This window comes from Prunus avium, chromosome 5 (genome assembly GCF_965620075.1).
Source record: "Prunus avium chromosome 5, drPruAviu1.hap1.1, whole genome shotgun sequence".
Taxonomy (NCBI): domain Eukaryota; kingdom Viridiplantae; phylum Streptophyta; class Magnoliopsida; order Rosales; family Rosaceae; genus Prunus; species Prunus avium.
The window spans coordinates 28,263,940-28,281,055 of NC_142288.1; the positions used below are offsets into that span (position 1 = coordinate 28,263,940).

The 17,116-nt window shown below is 36.0% G+C and overlaps 2 protein-coding genes and 1 long non-coding RNA gene across 6 annotated transcripts; 1 reads left to right on the forward strand and 2 right to left on the reverse strand.

Annotated features, from left to right (window-relative positions):
• Positions 1 to 4,237: 4,237 nt before the first annotated feature.
• LOC148294623 (uncharacterized) lies at positions 4,238 to 5,727 on the forward strand. Its single transcript, XR_015836043.1, has 3 exons — positions 4,238 to 4,495; positions 4,582 to 4,620; positions 4,972 to 5,727. It is a non-coding gene; the product is annotated as an uncharacterized LOC148294623 (long non-coding RNA).
• A 936-nt stretch (positions 5,728 to 6,663) lies between these two features.
• LOC110762374 (uncharacterized) lies at positions 6,664 to 10,729 on the reverse strand. Of its 3 annotated transcripts, XR_002527538.2 has the most exons (5): positions 10,238 to 10,729; positions 9,395 to 9,817; positions 8,394 to 9,062; positions 7,157 to 7,244; positions 6,664 to 7,067 (listed from the first exon to the last, which is right to left on the reverse strand). XR_002527538.2 is itself a non-coding variant. In XM_021965010.2 (3 exons), the coding sequence occupies exons 1-3, from the start codon at positions 10,622 to 10,624 to the stop codon at positions 8,544 to 8,546; spliced, it is 1,329 nt and encodes a 442-aa protein (XP_021820702.1). In that variant the 5' UTR covers positions 10,625 to 10,729; the 3' UTR covers positions 8,178 to 8,543. The 3 variants fall into 3 exon arrangements, 1 of the variants encoding a protein (XP_021820702.1); XR_002527537.2 differs by having other exon boundaries at positions 6,664 to 7,244; XM_021965010.2 differs by lacking the exons at positions 6,664 to 7,067; positions 7,157 to 7,244 and having other exon boundaries at positions 8,178 to 9,062.
• Positions 10,730 to 12,485: 1,756 nt separating this feature from the next.
• On the reverse strand, positions 12,486 to 14,804 carry LOC110762302 (uncharacterized). 2 transcript variants are annotated; one of them, XM_088252927.1, is made up of 2 exons: positions 14,355 to 14,804; positions 12,486 to 14,222 (listed from the first exon to the last, which is right to left on the reverse strand). In XM_088252927.1, exon 2 carries the CDS (start codon positions 14,203 to 14,205, stop codon positions 12,586 to 12,588), a length of 1,620 nt encoding a protein of 539 aa, XP_088109053.1. In that variant the 5' UTR covers positions 14,206 to 14,222; positions 14,355 to 14,804; the 3' UTR covers positions 12,486 to 12,585. The 2 variants fall into 2 exon arrangements, with proteins under 2 accessions (XP_088109053.1, XP_021820594.1); XM_021964902.2 differs by having other exon boundaries at positions 12,486 to 14,273.
• Positions 14,805 to 17,116: the final 2,312 nt, after the last annotated feature.

The window sequence follows — 17,116 nt, forward strand, 5'->3', positions numbered from 1 at the left end:
TTACATTATCACAAACATGTAGAAATATGTTTGATAGCTAGAAGAATTGTACTTATTTAACGATTTTAATGTTTGATAGTATAAGTATGTTTGATTAATGATTTTAATGACGACAATCATACTTAGTTAAGTCCCGAAACCGTTTAGCCATGATTTTGTTGACATAATGATGACAATCATAGTTATTTAAGTCTATGTCATAGCTGACCTACAATTAACAATAATGAAACATTGGATATTTAACATTATACTTGGCACACTTACAGTGATCTCATCCATAAGGTAATTTTCTCTTGTCTTCAGGAATGTCACTCCAATAAGCATGATTTATCGAACATTTTTTCCGAATAATTGCCCAAATATGTGAAAGGGCCAATAAGGAAAATTGATCGAAGGATAAGTATGACCATCATGCTGTAGCAAAACCATTTTCATTACATTATCACAAACATGTAGAAATATGTTTGATAGCTAGAAGAATTGTACTTATTTAACGATTTTAATGTTTGATAGTATAAGTATGTTTGATTAATGATTTTAATGACGACAATCATACTTAGTTAAGTCCCGAAACCGTTTAGCCATGATTTTGTTGACATAACGATGACAATCATAGTTATTTAAGTCTATGTCATAGCTGACCTACAATTAACAATAATGAAACATTGGATATTTAACATTATACTTGGCACACTTACAGTGATCTCATCCAGAAGGTCATTTTCTTTTGTCTTCAGGAATGTCACTCCAATAAGCATGATTTATCGAATATTTTTTCCGAATAATTGCCCCAATATGTGAAAGGGCCAATAAGGAGAATCGATCGAAGGATAAGTATGACCATCATACTGTAGCAAAACCATTTTCATTACATTATCAAAAACACGTAGAAATATGTTTGATAGCTACAAGAATTGTACTTATTTAACGATTTTAATGCTTGATAATATAAGTATGTTTGATTAACGATTTTAATGACGACAATCATACTTAGTTAAGTCCCAAAACCGTTTAGCCATGATTTTGTTGACATAATGATGACAATCATAGTTATTTAAGTCTATGTCATAGTTGACCTGCAATTAATAATAATGAAACATTGGATATTTAACATAATACTTGATACACTTACAGTAATCTCATCCATAAGGTAATTTTCTCTTGTCTTCAGGAATGTCACTCCAATAAGCATGAATCATTGAACATTTTTTCCGAATAATTGCCCCAATATGTAAAAGGGTCAATAAGGAGAATCGATTGAAAGATAAGTATGACCATCATGATGGAGCAAAACCATTTTCATTGCTTTATAAAAAACATGTAGAAGTATGTTTGATAGCGGGAAGAAAATCTGTCGCACACACAAAAATCGTGCATAGGCTACAAATAATTGTCAAGTATTGAATATCGATATTTTAATGCAATGAGGTTGAGGCACGAATCTTTGGCGAGGATATTACAAGAAGTTGTATTAATGCAATACGAAGGGACAAAAGCCCCTCCGAGTGTGAAGATAAAAGTTGCTAATGAAAATGAGGCAACAGTGTTGCTTGTGAAAAATAAGTTGTGATTTTACTATTGATTTGAAAGCATATTAATCTACCAATTTCATGAAGAACTAATATATTACAGTTATGCATTACATCACAATGTGAGCGAATGATAACGAATAGGCACAATGCTCTATTTGCTTTTTAGTTCGGTTTACTTGATTAACACTTGATGCTTTATGCATAGTTATAAAGCAATGATAAATCAATATAAGGATGTAAATAACATTAGTTTGATAAGTACTATAATGATATCAATACCAAAAGCTTGGGTGAAAGAAAATGAGTACACAAAAATGTCCATTTATGTGCGACATCTCTATCAAGTATCTCCAATGAGGAGTTGGCTAAAGTCTCCTCAGCTGATGGGAAATATTCGAAAGTATTTACAAGTTATGTATCTTTGATAATATTGCTTTTAGGTCAACTTTGATGTCAACGTACATGCCGAGTGAAATAAGGATTATGTCGAAGATTTATTTCATAAGATATATCGGGAATTCAAGTATGAATTGCATGACTATTTTAAGTCTTTTGAATCAGCTAACATGCTAAGGAGAACCCTCCCAAGAAGATGATAGGAAGAGACATATCACAATGACTATGTTTATGTACACATTTTCAGTCTCCCGAGTTTATAGTATTAAATATGCAGTTTACAATTCCCTAACATATTTGTTTTAAAAGTTCAAATGTTTTGACTATACATATATATTGTATTAATATTCAGTTTACCTATTGTTGAGCGATCAAAAGCCAATAAAGAGAATTAATCAAATGATAAGTATGACCATCATGCTGGAGCAAAATCATTTTCATTGCATTATCAAAAATACGTAGAAATATGTTTGATAGCGAGAAAAATTGTACTTATTTAACAATTTTAATGCTTAATAGTATAAGTATGTTTGATTAACGATTTTAATGACGACAATCATACTTAGTTAAGTCTCGAAACCGTTTAGCCATGATTTTGTTGACATAATGATGACAATCATAGTTATTTAAGTCTATGTCATGGCTGACCTGCAATTAACAATAATGAAACATTGGATATTTAACATAATACTTGGCATACTTACAGTGATCTCATCCATAAGGTCATTTTCTCTTGTCTTCAGGAATGTCACTCCAATAAGCATGATTCATCGAACATTTTTTCCGAATAATTGCCCAAATATGTGAAAGGGCCAATAAGGAGAATCGATTGAAGGAAAGTATAACCATCATGCTGGAGCAAAACCATTTTCATTGCTTTATCAAAAACACATAGAAATATGTTTGATAGCAAGAAGAAAATCTATCGCACACACAAAAATCCTGCATAGACTACAAATAATTGTCAAATATTGATTATCAACATTTTAATGCAATGAGCTTGAGACATGAATTTTTTGCCTACATAACGGGGATGTTACAAGAAATCGTATTAATGCAATACGAAGGGACAAAAGCTCATCCAAGTGTGAAGATAAAAGTTGCTGATGAAAATGAGGCAACGGTGTTACTTGAGAAAAATAAGTTGTGTTGTTACTACTAATTTGGAAACATGTTAATCAACCAATTTCAGGAAGAACTAATATATTACATTTGCGCATTGCATCACAATGTGTGCAAACGATAACAAACAGGCACGATGCTCCATCTGCTTTTTGGTTTGGTTTACTTTATTGACACTTGATGCTTTCTACATAGTTACAAAGTAATAATAAATTAATATGAAGAGGTAATCAACATTAGTTTAATAAGTAATACAATGATATCAATACCATAAACCCCGGTGAAAGAAAATGAGTACACAAAAATGTTCATTCATGTGCGACATCTCTATTAAGTATCTCCAATGATGAGTTGGCTAAAGCCTCCTCAGCTGATGGGAAAAACTCAAAAGTATTTACAAGTTATGTATCTTTTATTATATTGCTTTTAGGTCAACTTTGATGTCAACGTATATGCCGAGTGGAATAAAGATTATGTCGACGATTTATTTGTGTGTTGTCTCATAGCCCATCAACAACAACATCTTGTAGTGTTTTCGCATAACAAACAGAGTACTCGTTACTATGATCTTTGTATTGTCTCCTTGATCTAGGAATGAAGTATTTGAAAGCAGAAGATTGAGGAGTCAGAAATTCATAAAGAAGAAAATCTTTACTTTTTATCATCCAATGAACAATTAATGCTAGTTCATGAGACAATTCTAAAGAAATATTTTTCTAATCATGTCAAAAGTTTTCTGGCTCTATCTTGTTTCTAATCATGTCACTGTTGGAAGATTTCTTTTCCTTTTTTTTTGTTGGTGGCTTTTTTTTTCTTTCAAACTTTGTTTTAAATAGCAAGATGATTCCATACCTAGTTCTGATGAAGCCATTCTTATGTAAATATCTTGCCCATTTATATTAGAATCAGAGGCGGCCCACGGCATGTGCGGGCTGTGCGACCGCACAGGGCCCCCAAAATTTAGGGGCCTCCAAATGTTTTAAAAAACCCAGCAATATATTATATATTTTTTTATTCCAAAAATATTACTATCATTTCCTGGATAGATTGTTCCTTCTTCACAGGGCCCCCAAAATTTAGGGGCCTCCAAATGTTTTAAAAAGCCCAGCAACCCAGCAATATATATATTTTTTTTTATTCCAAAAATATTACTATTATTTCCTAACGGGCAGATTGTTCCTTCTTGATTCTTCTTCCATCTTCCGTCCAAACACAAATCTCCTTTACTCTTTGGCAAGTCAAAAGGCGCTCTGTGTGCATCTCTTCTCTCAAGTCTCCACCACACCTCTCTCTCTCTCTCTCTCTCTCTCTCTCTCTCTCTCTCTCTCTCTCTCTCTCTCTCTCTCTCTCTCTCTCTCTCTCTCTCTCATATTAGAATTTAGAAATTATATGTTGCATTTGGAATTAGCCATCATATGATTGCAAGAAGAAACCTAAAAAATCAGGTGAATCTCTATCCCTAATTTGTCAATGCTTTTCATATATTGTTTTTGTAATTATTTTAACAGACTTTTTGTTTTGTGAAAATCAGGTGAAACCGTCAAAATCAGATGATAGCTGCAAAAATCAGGTTCTATTGTCCTCTTTTTTTGTTATGATGTGTGTTATTTTGCTATATTAGAAAAATGTTTAAAAGAAAACACTCATCTGGATATAGTAAGCGCCAACAAAAGAGAAGAGTTGAAGAATTAACTCAATCTCAGAGAGGTGCTCTTGATAAATTCATTATTAAAGAACCACAAGGTTTAGTTGAAAATCTTGAAAATGTAGGTCATGATGAACAGGCTAATGAAAATGTGGAAAACTTAGGTCATGCGCTCAACCATGTCACAAGAAAGATTAAATGGTTTAACTTTGATATCTGTTGAAAGTGATTTCTTGGAAGAACTTGATTGTACTCGTTTTATTAATGATTTTGCAGCTCAAAATGCAAGGAGGACAGTTTTTAGATGATTCTGTAGCTGGTTTGGTTGCTGGTTGATGATTGTACTTGCTTGGGTTCTTGAGTGTTGCTGGTTTTGAAGTATTTTGCTTCATTTTGCTGGGTGTAGTTTTTTTGTATGTAAAAGAAAATTGAATAGATGTGAGTGTGTGAAAATAGACGAAGGATGATCTTGATTCTATTTGTCTAATGTAATTGATGCCACATAATGATTTCGGTTTAATATATTTATGATTTATGAATTTTAAAATTTGAAAAATTGTTATTTTACTTATACATATAGGGCCTCATCAGCTTTCTTTGCACAGGGCCTCTATATCTAATGGACCGGCTCTGATTAGAATATCTTATATCAATCATATCGCTGAACCAGAGCAAGCACCCCCTTCCTCCATCTCGGATATCCAAAACCAAATTTGCAAAAGCGATGCAGGAGCAGTTGTTCATGCACATCATCTCACATTCCTTGAGGTTCATACTTGTGTTATACCAGGATTGTTCTATACTTGGCAATTTCACCCCAAAGTACTTCTTAAAGATGTCTCCACTGCAATTCAGTTGAGTCTTTCTCACACAGCTATATGACCAATCCACCAAGTCCCAGTCTTGTTGAAAGTTTGGTATAAATCCTTTCAAGCAGCTACATACTGGGGACTTGGTTTCCATCACTCTCGATGTAGCTCAGCCCAAATCCATCTTGAGTTAACGCCAGCCTGAAAAGAGTTGAGCTGTTGAGAAGCTTATAACCATAATATCCTTCATCATCATTATCCAACACAAATCATATGTGTACGAATGGTTTGGATTTAAATTATGCATCCCACTAAATTGGATTCCATTCCATGGTGCAGTCCGATATTTTATAACAGAATCCTCCCTCAGAATTAATTCATGGTATCCATCAGGACCAAGTTGATATGTATAATTTCCTTCAGAAGGATCCTGGGGCTTTTCCAGGGTGTAAGATGCCATTTAAAACTTGTGATTTTGTTCCTAACAAGCTTCATACCTGGTATTAATGTATCACCTGGGTAATCAAACTCTGCCATAAAATATTATCACGGTTATTATGACCATTGCCATCTATCACAACAAGATTTCCGGAATCCAAAGGCTGTGCCATTGGATTCTGTGCAGAACTTGATGTGTTGGAAGACCAAACTGTAGTGTTCTTATGGGTGACAAGGACAAGAATTCCAGGGCTGCTCACCTTGAGTACACCTAATGAACCAGTGAGGGGTGTGTTTCTGTTGGCAATCCATAAAGTGGTGGTAACCGATATCTTCTTGTACCATATGGCCACGTACCGGTTTTTTGAAGCACCAAGACTGAAAAATTCAAGCTCAAAAGTTCTGCCAATTGAGACTACGGTCTCACCATCTGCAATGGACTCAAAATTTTATGAAGCAAATTGACGGAAAGATGGAAGGTCAAAAATACATCTACAAAAAAAATTTCTATTAAGACTTTCATGATTATGGAGGGCCTCCATGTTGGCCACTTCTAGATCTAAGAATGTAGTTTACTTGAGTTAATTGCCTACCGTTGAGTCCTTACTGCAATTATCAATTTTGAATTTTGATTGGTAATATGAATATGATTGTGCAAAGGGGAACATAGTTCATGTGAGACTTTCATAAGGCACATGAAAAAGAATTAAGAGCTAGAAAATTTTACACAAAGGACCCCTCCTTTTTAATCTCTTTTAATGTTTATACATATGGTACATGAAAATTTTATGCAAGTCTCGTCCAAATAATCAAACAGGGATACAGGAAAATGCATGGGAAACAATTTAGTGCAAGTTCTTCACGTTGCCCCATGTAAATGCGATTCCTTTTCTCTACTGACATGCTTGCATATTTTACCATTGCTCAATCCTTCATTGGAATGGTCTCTCTGAAATTCCACAGCCACAAACGTTAGAGCTGAAGCTGGAATACCATGTAATCATCGGGACGCTACCTCTGAACCTTGCTTCATTGAGATGCCAGAGAGCAGCAAAGGATTTTCATCGATTTTGCCCGCTTCAGATGTGTCCTCTCACTGGTAACAGACACATTGCGAATCTGAACCTGAATACATGTGCTTTCTAACTCAGCAATTCTATGTAAAGATGCTTGTTCAATTCAAGCACAGCGCTTACACTCTTCTTCAAGCAAACCTGTCATTCGGTATCTGAGCTCAGCCATTTCTTGAGCTAGATCCTCTGCTTCTTCCTTTGCCTTCAACTTTTCCTCTTTCAGTTCTTCCTAACAACCATAAGTAATGTAACATTTAGAAGATATAATCTACTTAACAAAACCTCAAAACTCTGAAAGGACAATAACCTTAATTACAAAATAGACTTAACCACTCGCAATACAACAATTAAAAAACCAAAAAAACCTAAGGCGCCAATAAGAACTCTTGCTCTTGCAAGAGGCCAGAACTCATACATAACACTTCACATGCCACAGACCTCTAGCCTAACCCACATGCCCCACTTTCTCTTAACACAGAGACAGTAGATGTAAGATCTACAGACTTCATGACTGGGAGACAATTCAAACTTATCCGTAATCAAATAAGTAATAAATTGGTTGAGAACCCCTACAGGTGAGTGAGTGAGCGAGGGAGGGCTAGCAGCAAAGTGAGATACTGGTGCCCCTGTTAACACCCACATTGGCAAATACGGTATGCAAAGAAAATATAAACATTATCCTGATCAACCCCAAGCTTTGGGATTGTGATTCTTTCAACATGTCTTTTTATTTCTTTAGCTGCATACAAATCAAGTATTTTTTAAAGTAAATAAACATATAAATAAGGTAGTAGTAATTGGGAATGAAATTTAACAACTTCCACAAGGTAACAAGATGGCAACAGCAAGTCAAATAAAAATATAAAAAAACCAAAATTCCGTGAGAAGTATGCTCTAGTTTAAAAACAAGCAGTAAAACCGTACAAATCAAGACTCCAACCAATACAATGGAAATGGAATGTATTGGCACAACTATCTCAAGATGCTTGTTATGACATAATTCACTGTCAATTCTTACGTATATAGCTAATCCAGTACCAATATATTTTTTGTGTCACACAATATCCTGTTTGGCTAAAGGTTAGTCAGCTTGGAAGGTTGTTAGCTGACGTGTCATTATGGTTAGACTGTTATTGTAATCCCCGTGATTTCTGCTGTAGTATAAAGTCTGTAATCCCATGTGCATTGGTTTCATTCAATGAGAAATACAGAAATCAAAAAGTAATATTTCCTCCAAATTCCTCTCTATGAATATTCTAGAACTCTCTGTCTTCTTCCTTAAACTCTGTTAGCATATCCAAGCAAATCTTCTCTCTTCTGTTCCAAACAAGCCATCTTAAAAAATAAACCGAAAAATAAAAGGATACAAAAATCACACCTCTCTACATCTTGTCCCAATTTGTAGGAGTCCTCAACATCAAATGAGCTGTCGCTATTGCTGTTGGTGCTGCTTGACAATTGTGCAAAAGTAAGCTATACAACTCCACCAATGAAGATCTTTGAGCCATAATGAAGCCGAATTCAGGTTTCAGGATGCGGTTATCTGTTGAGAGGCTCTGATTGCTACTCCAACTTCTGCCTGTTTCTTCACCATAGCAGCATGCTTCTGACCAGCAAGATGAGAACTGAAAACTGTCTGACTATTGCACACCACATTGCATACAGTACACATTCTAACCGCACCAGCTGCTGCTCCTCCTGATATGATCTTTCGCTTCTTTGTCTCCAAATCCTCCTCTGGCTGGGAACCCTTGACTCCTGGCTTTTCCATTGGTCCAATTATAGCATTTGTTGCAGCTGATGGAACATTTGAGGTTGAGGCACTGCCATCATTCTTTAACTTTTCAAGTTGCTCCAAGTTCTTCTGATGTTTCTTTCCAACTAGGTGTTTGATGTAGGTGTCATTGCTGTTACAATTGACTTTACAAACTTCACACCATGCAGACTGAACAAGTTTGATTTTATTTGGATCTTTACTCCAAATGCCAGTAACTTCAGATTGAGCTGCAGCAAAATATGGGCCAACATTTGGAGCCACTAAGCTAGCCTACATAATGGAAATAGTAAAAGTAAGTAATATATTAATAATCAAAAAAAGCAAAAATCACAAAATAAGATAAATAAGGCCCACTTGAAGGAGACATATAAGAAAACATTGAGAGTCTAAAAAATAACATAAAGAATGCAAGATCCTCTAGAGGACTCACATGATACAAGCAAGTGTATCCAAAATCACTCGTAAAGACTTGAGGGCACCTAAATACCATATCACAGGTGAAAGAAAAAAAACCAAATACTGAAATGCGGACACTATGGAAAGATGTATGGTAAAAGTGACAGAAGAATCTTAAAAGGAAAGCTAGTTAAATTGTTATTTACCTGAGCCTTGTGCCTTTTACCAGCCAAGTGCTTAATGTAAACTTCTTGGCTATTGCAAACAACGTTGCATATTGTGCAAACCCCCACAGAATCAACTGCTGCACCACCATTCACAACCTTACGTCTCTTTGTTTCCAATTCTTCACCAGCAGCCACACCTGAACCCCCAAATATCACTTGCCCACCTACACTGCTTGTTTGGCTTGGCAGACTGATATTGTTTAGAACATTAGAGACTGCAGCAGTGGGATTATATTGCATTCTGATTTTTTTCTGGTGTTTCTTTCCCAATATGTGTGCCTCGTAATTTTCTTTGCTACTACAACTGATATTACAAACATCACACCGATTTGTCACATTGCTATTCCACAAAGAATTTGAAGTGGTGGGCACTAACAAACTCTCATTCAGAGACTTGATAGACTGCAAACCACAAAAAATGGTTTTCAATGTGACTTTATATATTGTAATCGTACATATACTAAACAATGCGAGCAGATGGGAAAACTTATGAATCTCTGAATTAGACATGAAACATACTATGAACATGCATCATAAGAGTATTAGAATACACAATCCACAAGTGGATGCACACATAATACACTTAAATGACCTAAACTAAACTGAGTAATGCGAAAATGGAGCAATGCTTTTGAAAAGAAGACATCCAATCTAATTTTCCACTCTCGCATACCACAGCACCACTCGATACACCACATAAACACATCAAAACCAATAGAATAGGATCACAAAACAAATACATCACAACCCATTTAGGGAAAAGAGCCCAAGAGTTATATTATGCACCAAAAAACCGAACTTGAATTGAAGAAAGGCACTTACAGCTTCGTGTCCAATGGGTTCAGCTTGTTGGATAGCCCCATTCTGAGAACCAGCATTTGGGTCTTCACCAAATGGCGTTTGAGCTTGGAATACAACATGGGTCCACGAGTATGAGCCTGAATTGGCATTTGGTTCAGTTCCAGGCGGGCGAAGGGCTGGATCGAAGGCTAATGCAGAAGGAACCACTGGTGGAGGAAACAACCAACGTTGGTTATTGTTAGGGTTTATGGTGTTGGATTGATAAGGAATGTGATAGTTGAAATTGGTGGAATCTTGTGAAGGATTGAACATTTGGAAGTGTGAATTTATAGTGAAGTTGGAATTAGGGTTAGTGTATGATAGGATTGTGGAGTGGTTCGTTGAAGAAGGTGTTGGGTTTGCAGACATGTGCTCTGGAAACGTAGGGAGTGAAGTTGGAATTAGGGTTAGTGTATGACGGGACTGTGGCGTGGTTCATTGAAGAAAGTGTTGGGTTTGCAGAAATAGTATCTGGTGCTTTGGAAATGTAGGGAATGGGGGTTTGGGTTGGAAAACCCCTTTCAACAATAATTTGGGCTACTAGTTCAAACTTCAATCATTTGGGCTATAATTTGGAAAACCTTTTCAACAACAATTTGGGCTACGAGTTCAAACTTCAAAATTTTAGCTGTAAATTTTGAGGGACCAAGATTTTCCAATCAAAATTCAAGTTTCTTAGATGTAAATTTCATATTTGTTCTAGTCTCTATTAAAAAAAAAAAAAACAAAGGAAGTTGTAAATTTCACTATCTTTTAAATACTTTAAAACATGGTTCCACTCAGTATTATGGCACATTATTATTCTTGTTTGAGTTTCATGTTCCTTCCTCCTACATATATGAATATTGGGCAATATTTGCAGACATTGCTAAGTTTCCTTAGTGTTCATTTTTCAGAGATAAAAATTTCCCCTTGGCATGAGTATGATATCAATTTATCAAATGAGCTCATCAGCCCTGGCCCACATCTAAACCAAAATCCTAAGACCCTGTTGACTTTGTATTAAAGTTGACTCCATTGCTGACCAAGACAAAAGCTTTTTTCTTGCTTGGATCTGAGAAAGGCCACTAATCTGATGAGTGATGACTTATTTCTTACATCTAATAGGACTGTTGGGACAAAGAGGTGTTGACACGTGGAGAGAAGATGGCAATGACACATTCTTCCAACTTTAATTTAAAAACTTCATTAACACAAATATGAAATAAGACTTAATACCTTTTTGTCACTTAAGAGCCTAACAATATGCAAAGCTTTCTATCATTCTATTCTATGTACAAGCACTCACCACCCACTGCCATCTACCACAGCAAGTGAAAGCCAAAGTGAAACAACCACTCCTGACTTCTCCATGCTCTTGTCAAACAAAAGCACTTAAATCAAAAGCTGCCCAAATATATAAATGTATAGCTCTATCAAGAGGTAACCAAAAACTCTCATGCAATGTGTGTTTAGTATGTTATCGCTCGTCTCAATAAAAAAGAAGTACTCCAACAAAAAATCTCATGTCTAAAAGGCCAAATTGATTATTGGGGAAAAAATATTCCGTGCTTTAGCAGCCTTGCCCGCCTAAAATAAAACCCATTTGCAGTTATTTTGAGGGCAGCAAAGTTCGCGTGCTGAAGTGACTTTATACTTGCATATAGACACTTGTAAGTTGGAGTGGTCCAAATTTAAAAAAAGATGAATTATATTCTAGTGAGCATAATGATATTAGTTAGAGTAGAGAAATATAAGCATCACTTAACATACTAAGTTTGAGAAAGAAGTGAGATTGGTTGTCATGTTTAATGGTAGGTGACTAAACAACCACCTTCACCTTGAGCTAGCTCACATGCCATCTTTGTGCACATTATATATATATATATATATATATATATATATATATATATATATATATATATATATATATATTTTTAAATAAATCTCTTCATGACTTCATATAGCATCCTAATTTTTCAACACCTCACTCATTTCTCTTTGATGCCATTAAAAAATAATAATTACTTTCCTATATTTAAAAAAAAAAAAAAAAAGAAGGTACAATTCTTATAAGAGAATACGAAATTCAATTACAGTATTGAAGTTTCAAGGTGAAACAAAATTAATGAGTATGAGTTTTAAAGGAAATGAGATTTATATGGTATACTGTAACAAAAGATGGAAATGGTAATTGAGAATTTGTTGGAAACTGGCAATGAGCAGCAATGCCTCAGCAAACTCTAAAATCTGTAAAGAATTAATGAATTAATGTCCAGAAATATGTATCTGTACACTCTTGAATCTTTATTGGATTGGAAACCATCATGGGCAGGACTTAAAGAGGAAACTCAGTTGGAGATGAGGCCAACAAGGGCCTCATGCTTATGGCTGCTTCCAACCCACCATGGCTTAAAGGCTGCAGCATGGCTGCTACTGCTCTCTTCTTCAACAGGAGCAGGGAGATTGAGATCAAGAAAGTCCCTGACTTCAGGTGCTGCAGGTTTCTGAATTACAATGGTTTGGCTGTTTTTATTCTCAGCTGAACCACCAATCAAATGGGATCTCTTGTGACCACCCAAGGCTTGGCCTGAGGAGAAAACTTTTAGGCAAATTGTACAAGCATGACCTTTACTCTTTGTACTAATCTCAGCTTTAACATCATGCTCAATGGGGTTTTCATTGTTGCAAGACTTGCTGAGCTTACTGTCTGATGTTGGCTCAGGAGAGTGGTCTGTTTCAATGGTGTTTTCACTGCTTTCAACTTTTGAGGCAAAGCATCCTTTGATCTTTTTATGACTTGCTCTATGGCCTCCTAGAGCTTGATATGACCTAAAAACCTTGTTGCAAGTAGTGCACTCAAATTTGCTTCTCTGTTGTGAACTCTTGCAGACTGCTTCAGAATCTAAAACATCACCTCTAGTTGTGCTCAATGTTTTCAGAGATTGCTCTGACCTTGACTCAAAATCATAACCCTCCTGGAATTTTCTCTTGCTTGAATTGCACTTGTTGTTTGAACCCAATTGAGGTTGAGCTAACTCCATTTTCTTGACCAATTTATCATTTTCGGAAAACCCAACAGCAGAAAGTTCTTCTTTTTTCATCCTAGACCCATGTTTTGAAAAATCAGAATCCAAATTTCCAAGCTCCAATGTCTTTTTATTAAGTTTCTTCTTCAGTTTCAAAATCTCAATACCACTGCAGACAGAAACCTTACCCTTAATATCAGCATTAACCCGATTTGTTCGACCTGATGAAGGAGCTTCAGAGAACACAGAACTGTTATCAGAGGAGTCATGTGCTACAAATTTCAAGCCACCCCAGTGACCCGCATCCCTTTTAAGCATCATTAAACACAGAGCAACCTCTTCTTGTTCTTGCTCAATCTCAGAAACAGAGGAAGTGGCAGCATTAGCAATAGAGAAATTGGAAGAGGAGGTTGTTGTGCCCATGTACCTTGTTCTTCTTCGTCTCGATCTTCTTCTCCTATTGGGAGTAGTAGTTTCGTTGTCAGATTGGCTGTCCATGACTAGCTTCTGGTTGGCACAAGTCCAAGAATCTTCTTCTTCTTCCTCATCAAAGCTATTGATGGAATTAACAACTCTTTCTTTCTCTGAGTGGCACTTCATGTGACCAAACAGAGCGTTCCAAGACTGAAACCCTTTACCACATTCTCTGCAAAACTTGACAGGGAGAAGTGAAGTGTCCTCACTTGAATCTGCAAGCCTCCAAGTCTTCTTGGGGTTCTCTCTGAGGCCATAACCTGGCTGGTGATGAGGTCCGGTTTCAAAATCAGAATTAACATTGTTGGCAGATGGGAGTTTAACTTTGCCGATGATGAGTCTTTCCTCTGTTTCTACCGAATTATTGGTCAAGTGAGACCTCATGTGACCTCCCAAGGATCTACCACAGGGAAAACTCTTGCCGCAGAACTTGCATAGATGCTTGAATTGTTGATCTTCCAATTCCATTGGTTGGAATCAAAATTCTTCCAATAAAGGAAATAGTAAAGATCAGCCAAGCTAAGGAGTCTTCAAATCTGATCAAAGAAGTTTACCAAATTCTGAGATGCTTGATCTCATTACACTAAAAAAGAACAAATACTAATGAAACAGAGTACCTCCAAAGAGAAATGACAGAACCCAGATCAGAAAATCAAGGTGAAAGCTCAAACTAGGAGTGAAATTTGCATCAGATCAAGGTCGATGCTGTTGCTCTTTGAGCTAACCAACAAAGAAGAAGAAATCCCAGATTTCACAGAGTTATATTAGCATGAAAAAAGATCTGACAGTGAAATATGTAGTAGCTTTTTTCCTTCCAGAGAATTAGTAGCTCTGCTCTGCTCTTCTCTGTTCTGTTCTGTTCTTGAGTAGTTGAAAATTGAGAAAAAGATACAGAATTTGAAGAGGGTGAGGTGTGAGGTGGTGTTGTCTTGGCTTTGTTGGTAATGATGGCGATGAACAAGCCAAAGAAGAAATTAAAAGTGAGAGTGAGTGAGCGAGCGTTTGTTTCTCTCTCTCTCTCACACACTATTTTCTCTCTCTGTGAACTTGACTATATTTGGAGGAGAAATCCATGCATGGAAGCAAAGATAAAAAAGTGAGAGAGAGAGGTAAAGGAGAGGAAAGATAGCAGCACGTGTACTCAACTGAGGATCCTACGCCAACCCCAATCCAACGGCCAAGATTTGTCCAGCTGAGCATCCCTATGCCTCAGGAACCTACTTAAACTAACTCCCTCTCCTCCTTAACTATTCCTTCCTTTGTCTTGCTATTAAGAAATTGGGCCCCACACACATAAACACACTCTCTCTCTACTCTCTCTCTCTAAACTCTCACCCAAGTGAAAGGTTCCACTCTCCGGCCGTTAACTATCACTTCTTTTTCTTTTTTTCTTCTTCTCATCTCATCAATTGATTATTATAAAAGTGCTTTTATTAATTTTCAAGATTTTTCATGGTGGGTCCCACAGATTAATCCCTCTATCCAGTTCCTTGAGTTTCAACCAAAGCATTTAGCACAGTATTCAACACTCTACCACTGTTGTTTATGTGATTTGTGTGTGATCAGTATAGTTATAAAACCTTCATTTTATATTCATAATTATCCTTCAAAACCAACTTTGATGTGCTTTTATTGGTAAGTGATCAATTGGAGGGATATATTAGGGTACTTCAGATTTGTACCCATGAGCACTCTCTACATGAACATGAACATGAGAATGAGATGCTACAGTAGCCCAGAAAGCTGCAATATTATAGTAGAGCTAAATTTTGGAATATTTGTATGCATCACTCTGAAACTACTGATGCTTCCTCATATTAATTATTATGCCTCCTGATTATCTCCATAATTTACTTTAATCCTTAAACTATTAAAATCCAACTTTACCCCAAGAGCCAAAATGATCAAATCATTAACCTTAACCTCCATGGCTGGAGTAAATTAAGTTTTTTTTTTTTTTCAGGTAACCTTTGAAATATGTATGAAAAAAGCAGCAGAGTTTGGTAACCATGATCTCTCTGATAAGGTAATTAATTTTGATTATATTTTCACCATGCCTTCTACAAACCTGCACACTTTCTATATATGCAAACCATATCAGATTTCTTTCTTTTGGAAGCTATCTTTTAAAACAAATGAAAAACCAAATAACAGTCCCGCTCACCTACGGATCATTATGAAATGCAAGGAAGCCTCTAAGTATTAATTCAATCCCTTTATGCCCAGGAAGGGTTTTAAGGCAGCAATATTTTCATATATAGAAGTTGAAGTTATTCTGATCTATAATTATATTGATCTGGAAATAATATATACAGGGAAGATAATATAATTTCTATCCAGATCTTAAATATATGCATGTATTCAATTTTCAACAATATCTAACAAAAAGGCAAAACTAACTTTAAAGAATGGGGTAGCTAGAATCTTATTGTATCAGTACAGTTATAGTTCATCCCTTTTCTGAATCTTGATTTAAGTGGATTTCCATGTCCTACTCACAACCCACTTCAACAAAATATATAACATCATATATATATATAGGTCAAATAACCTATACAGTTCTGTACATGAGAAGAACAATTCAACATATATATATATATATATATATATATATATATATCAGAAAATTTAAAATGATCACTAACTTATAGCATAAAGGGTCTAATGAAATTAACAGAAGTAGATGGGGGCCATAGTTTTGGTAGTTAATTAATAAAAGGTATCTTGCTGATTAGTTTAGGATTAATTCCTAACCCCATGATTCAAGCAAATTAATTATATAAAGAATTAGTACATGCTGCATGTCTAGAGTTGTGGGTGCAGCAGCCCTACAAACAAAGTCAGAAAATTGGGCAGAAGCATGGCCAAAACGAGTGAGGGTGCTGCTGGCCGGCCTTTATTGATGATGATGGAGGAGCCGGCTTTCATTGCTCTAATCGTAATGTTAATGTCTTATTAGCAGCCACTAATCACACTTATTTGGCTGCACAATTCCCTTCCTTTGTGCCCTTTTTGCCGGCTTCTTTAATTAGTACAATGTTTAGCTGTAACCCCTCTGTACTTGCATTTCTTTTTTGATCTTCTTTTGTTGTCTGTTTTTTTTAATGGATCCACGAGATGTGCACATACTATATTATGTCTACTGGTCCATCAGCAGATTCAATTACAGTGTTTCTTTTATGTTTGTACGCGTGTACGTATAATGTACACGCGTTCCATTCGGGAACATACATACGTATAAATACGTACGTGAGAGATATGAATGGTAGCCCACAGAAGACTTCGCTTGAGAGTCAAGAGAGATGGCCCTCCAAAAGTGATGCTCAAAATTGACTAGTAGACTCCTTCAAATGAAAGAATGGCCACAGGCCACTCCTTG

Coding starts and splice junctions, on each gene's coding strand:
- LOC110762302 (XM_088252927.1), bottom strand. CDS start 14,205: ATGGAATTGGAAGATCAACAATTCAAGCATCTATGCAAGTTCTGCGGC.
- LOC110762374 (XM_021965010.2), bottom strand. CDS start 10,624: ATGTCTGCAAACCCAACACCTTCTTCAACGAACCACTCCACAATCCTA. Junction 9,818..10,237: donor AACCCATTGGACACGAAGCT/GTAAGTGCCTTT, acceptor TGTGGTTTGCAG/TCTATCAAGTCTCTGAATGA. Junction 9,063..9,394: donor GTAAAAGGCACAAGGCTCAG/GTAAATAACAAT, acceptor TCCATTATGTAG/GCTAGCTTAGTGGCTCCAAA.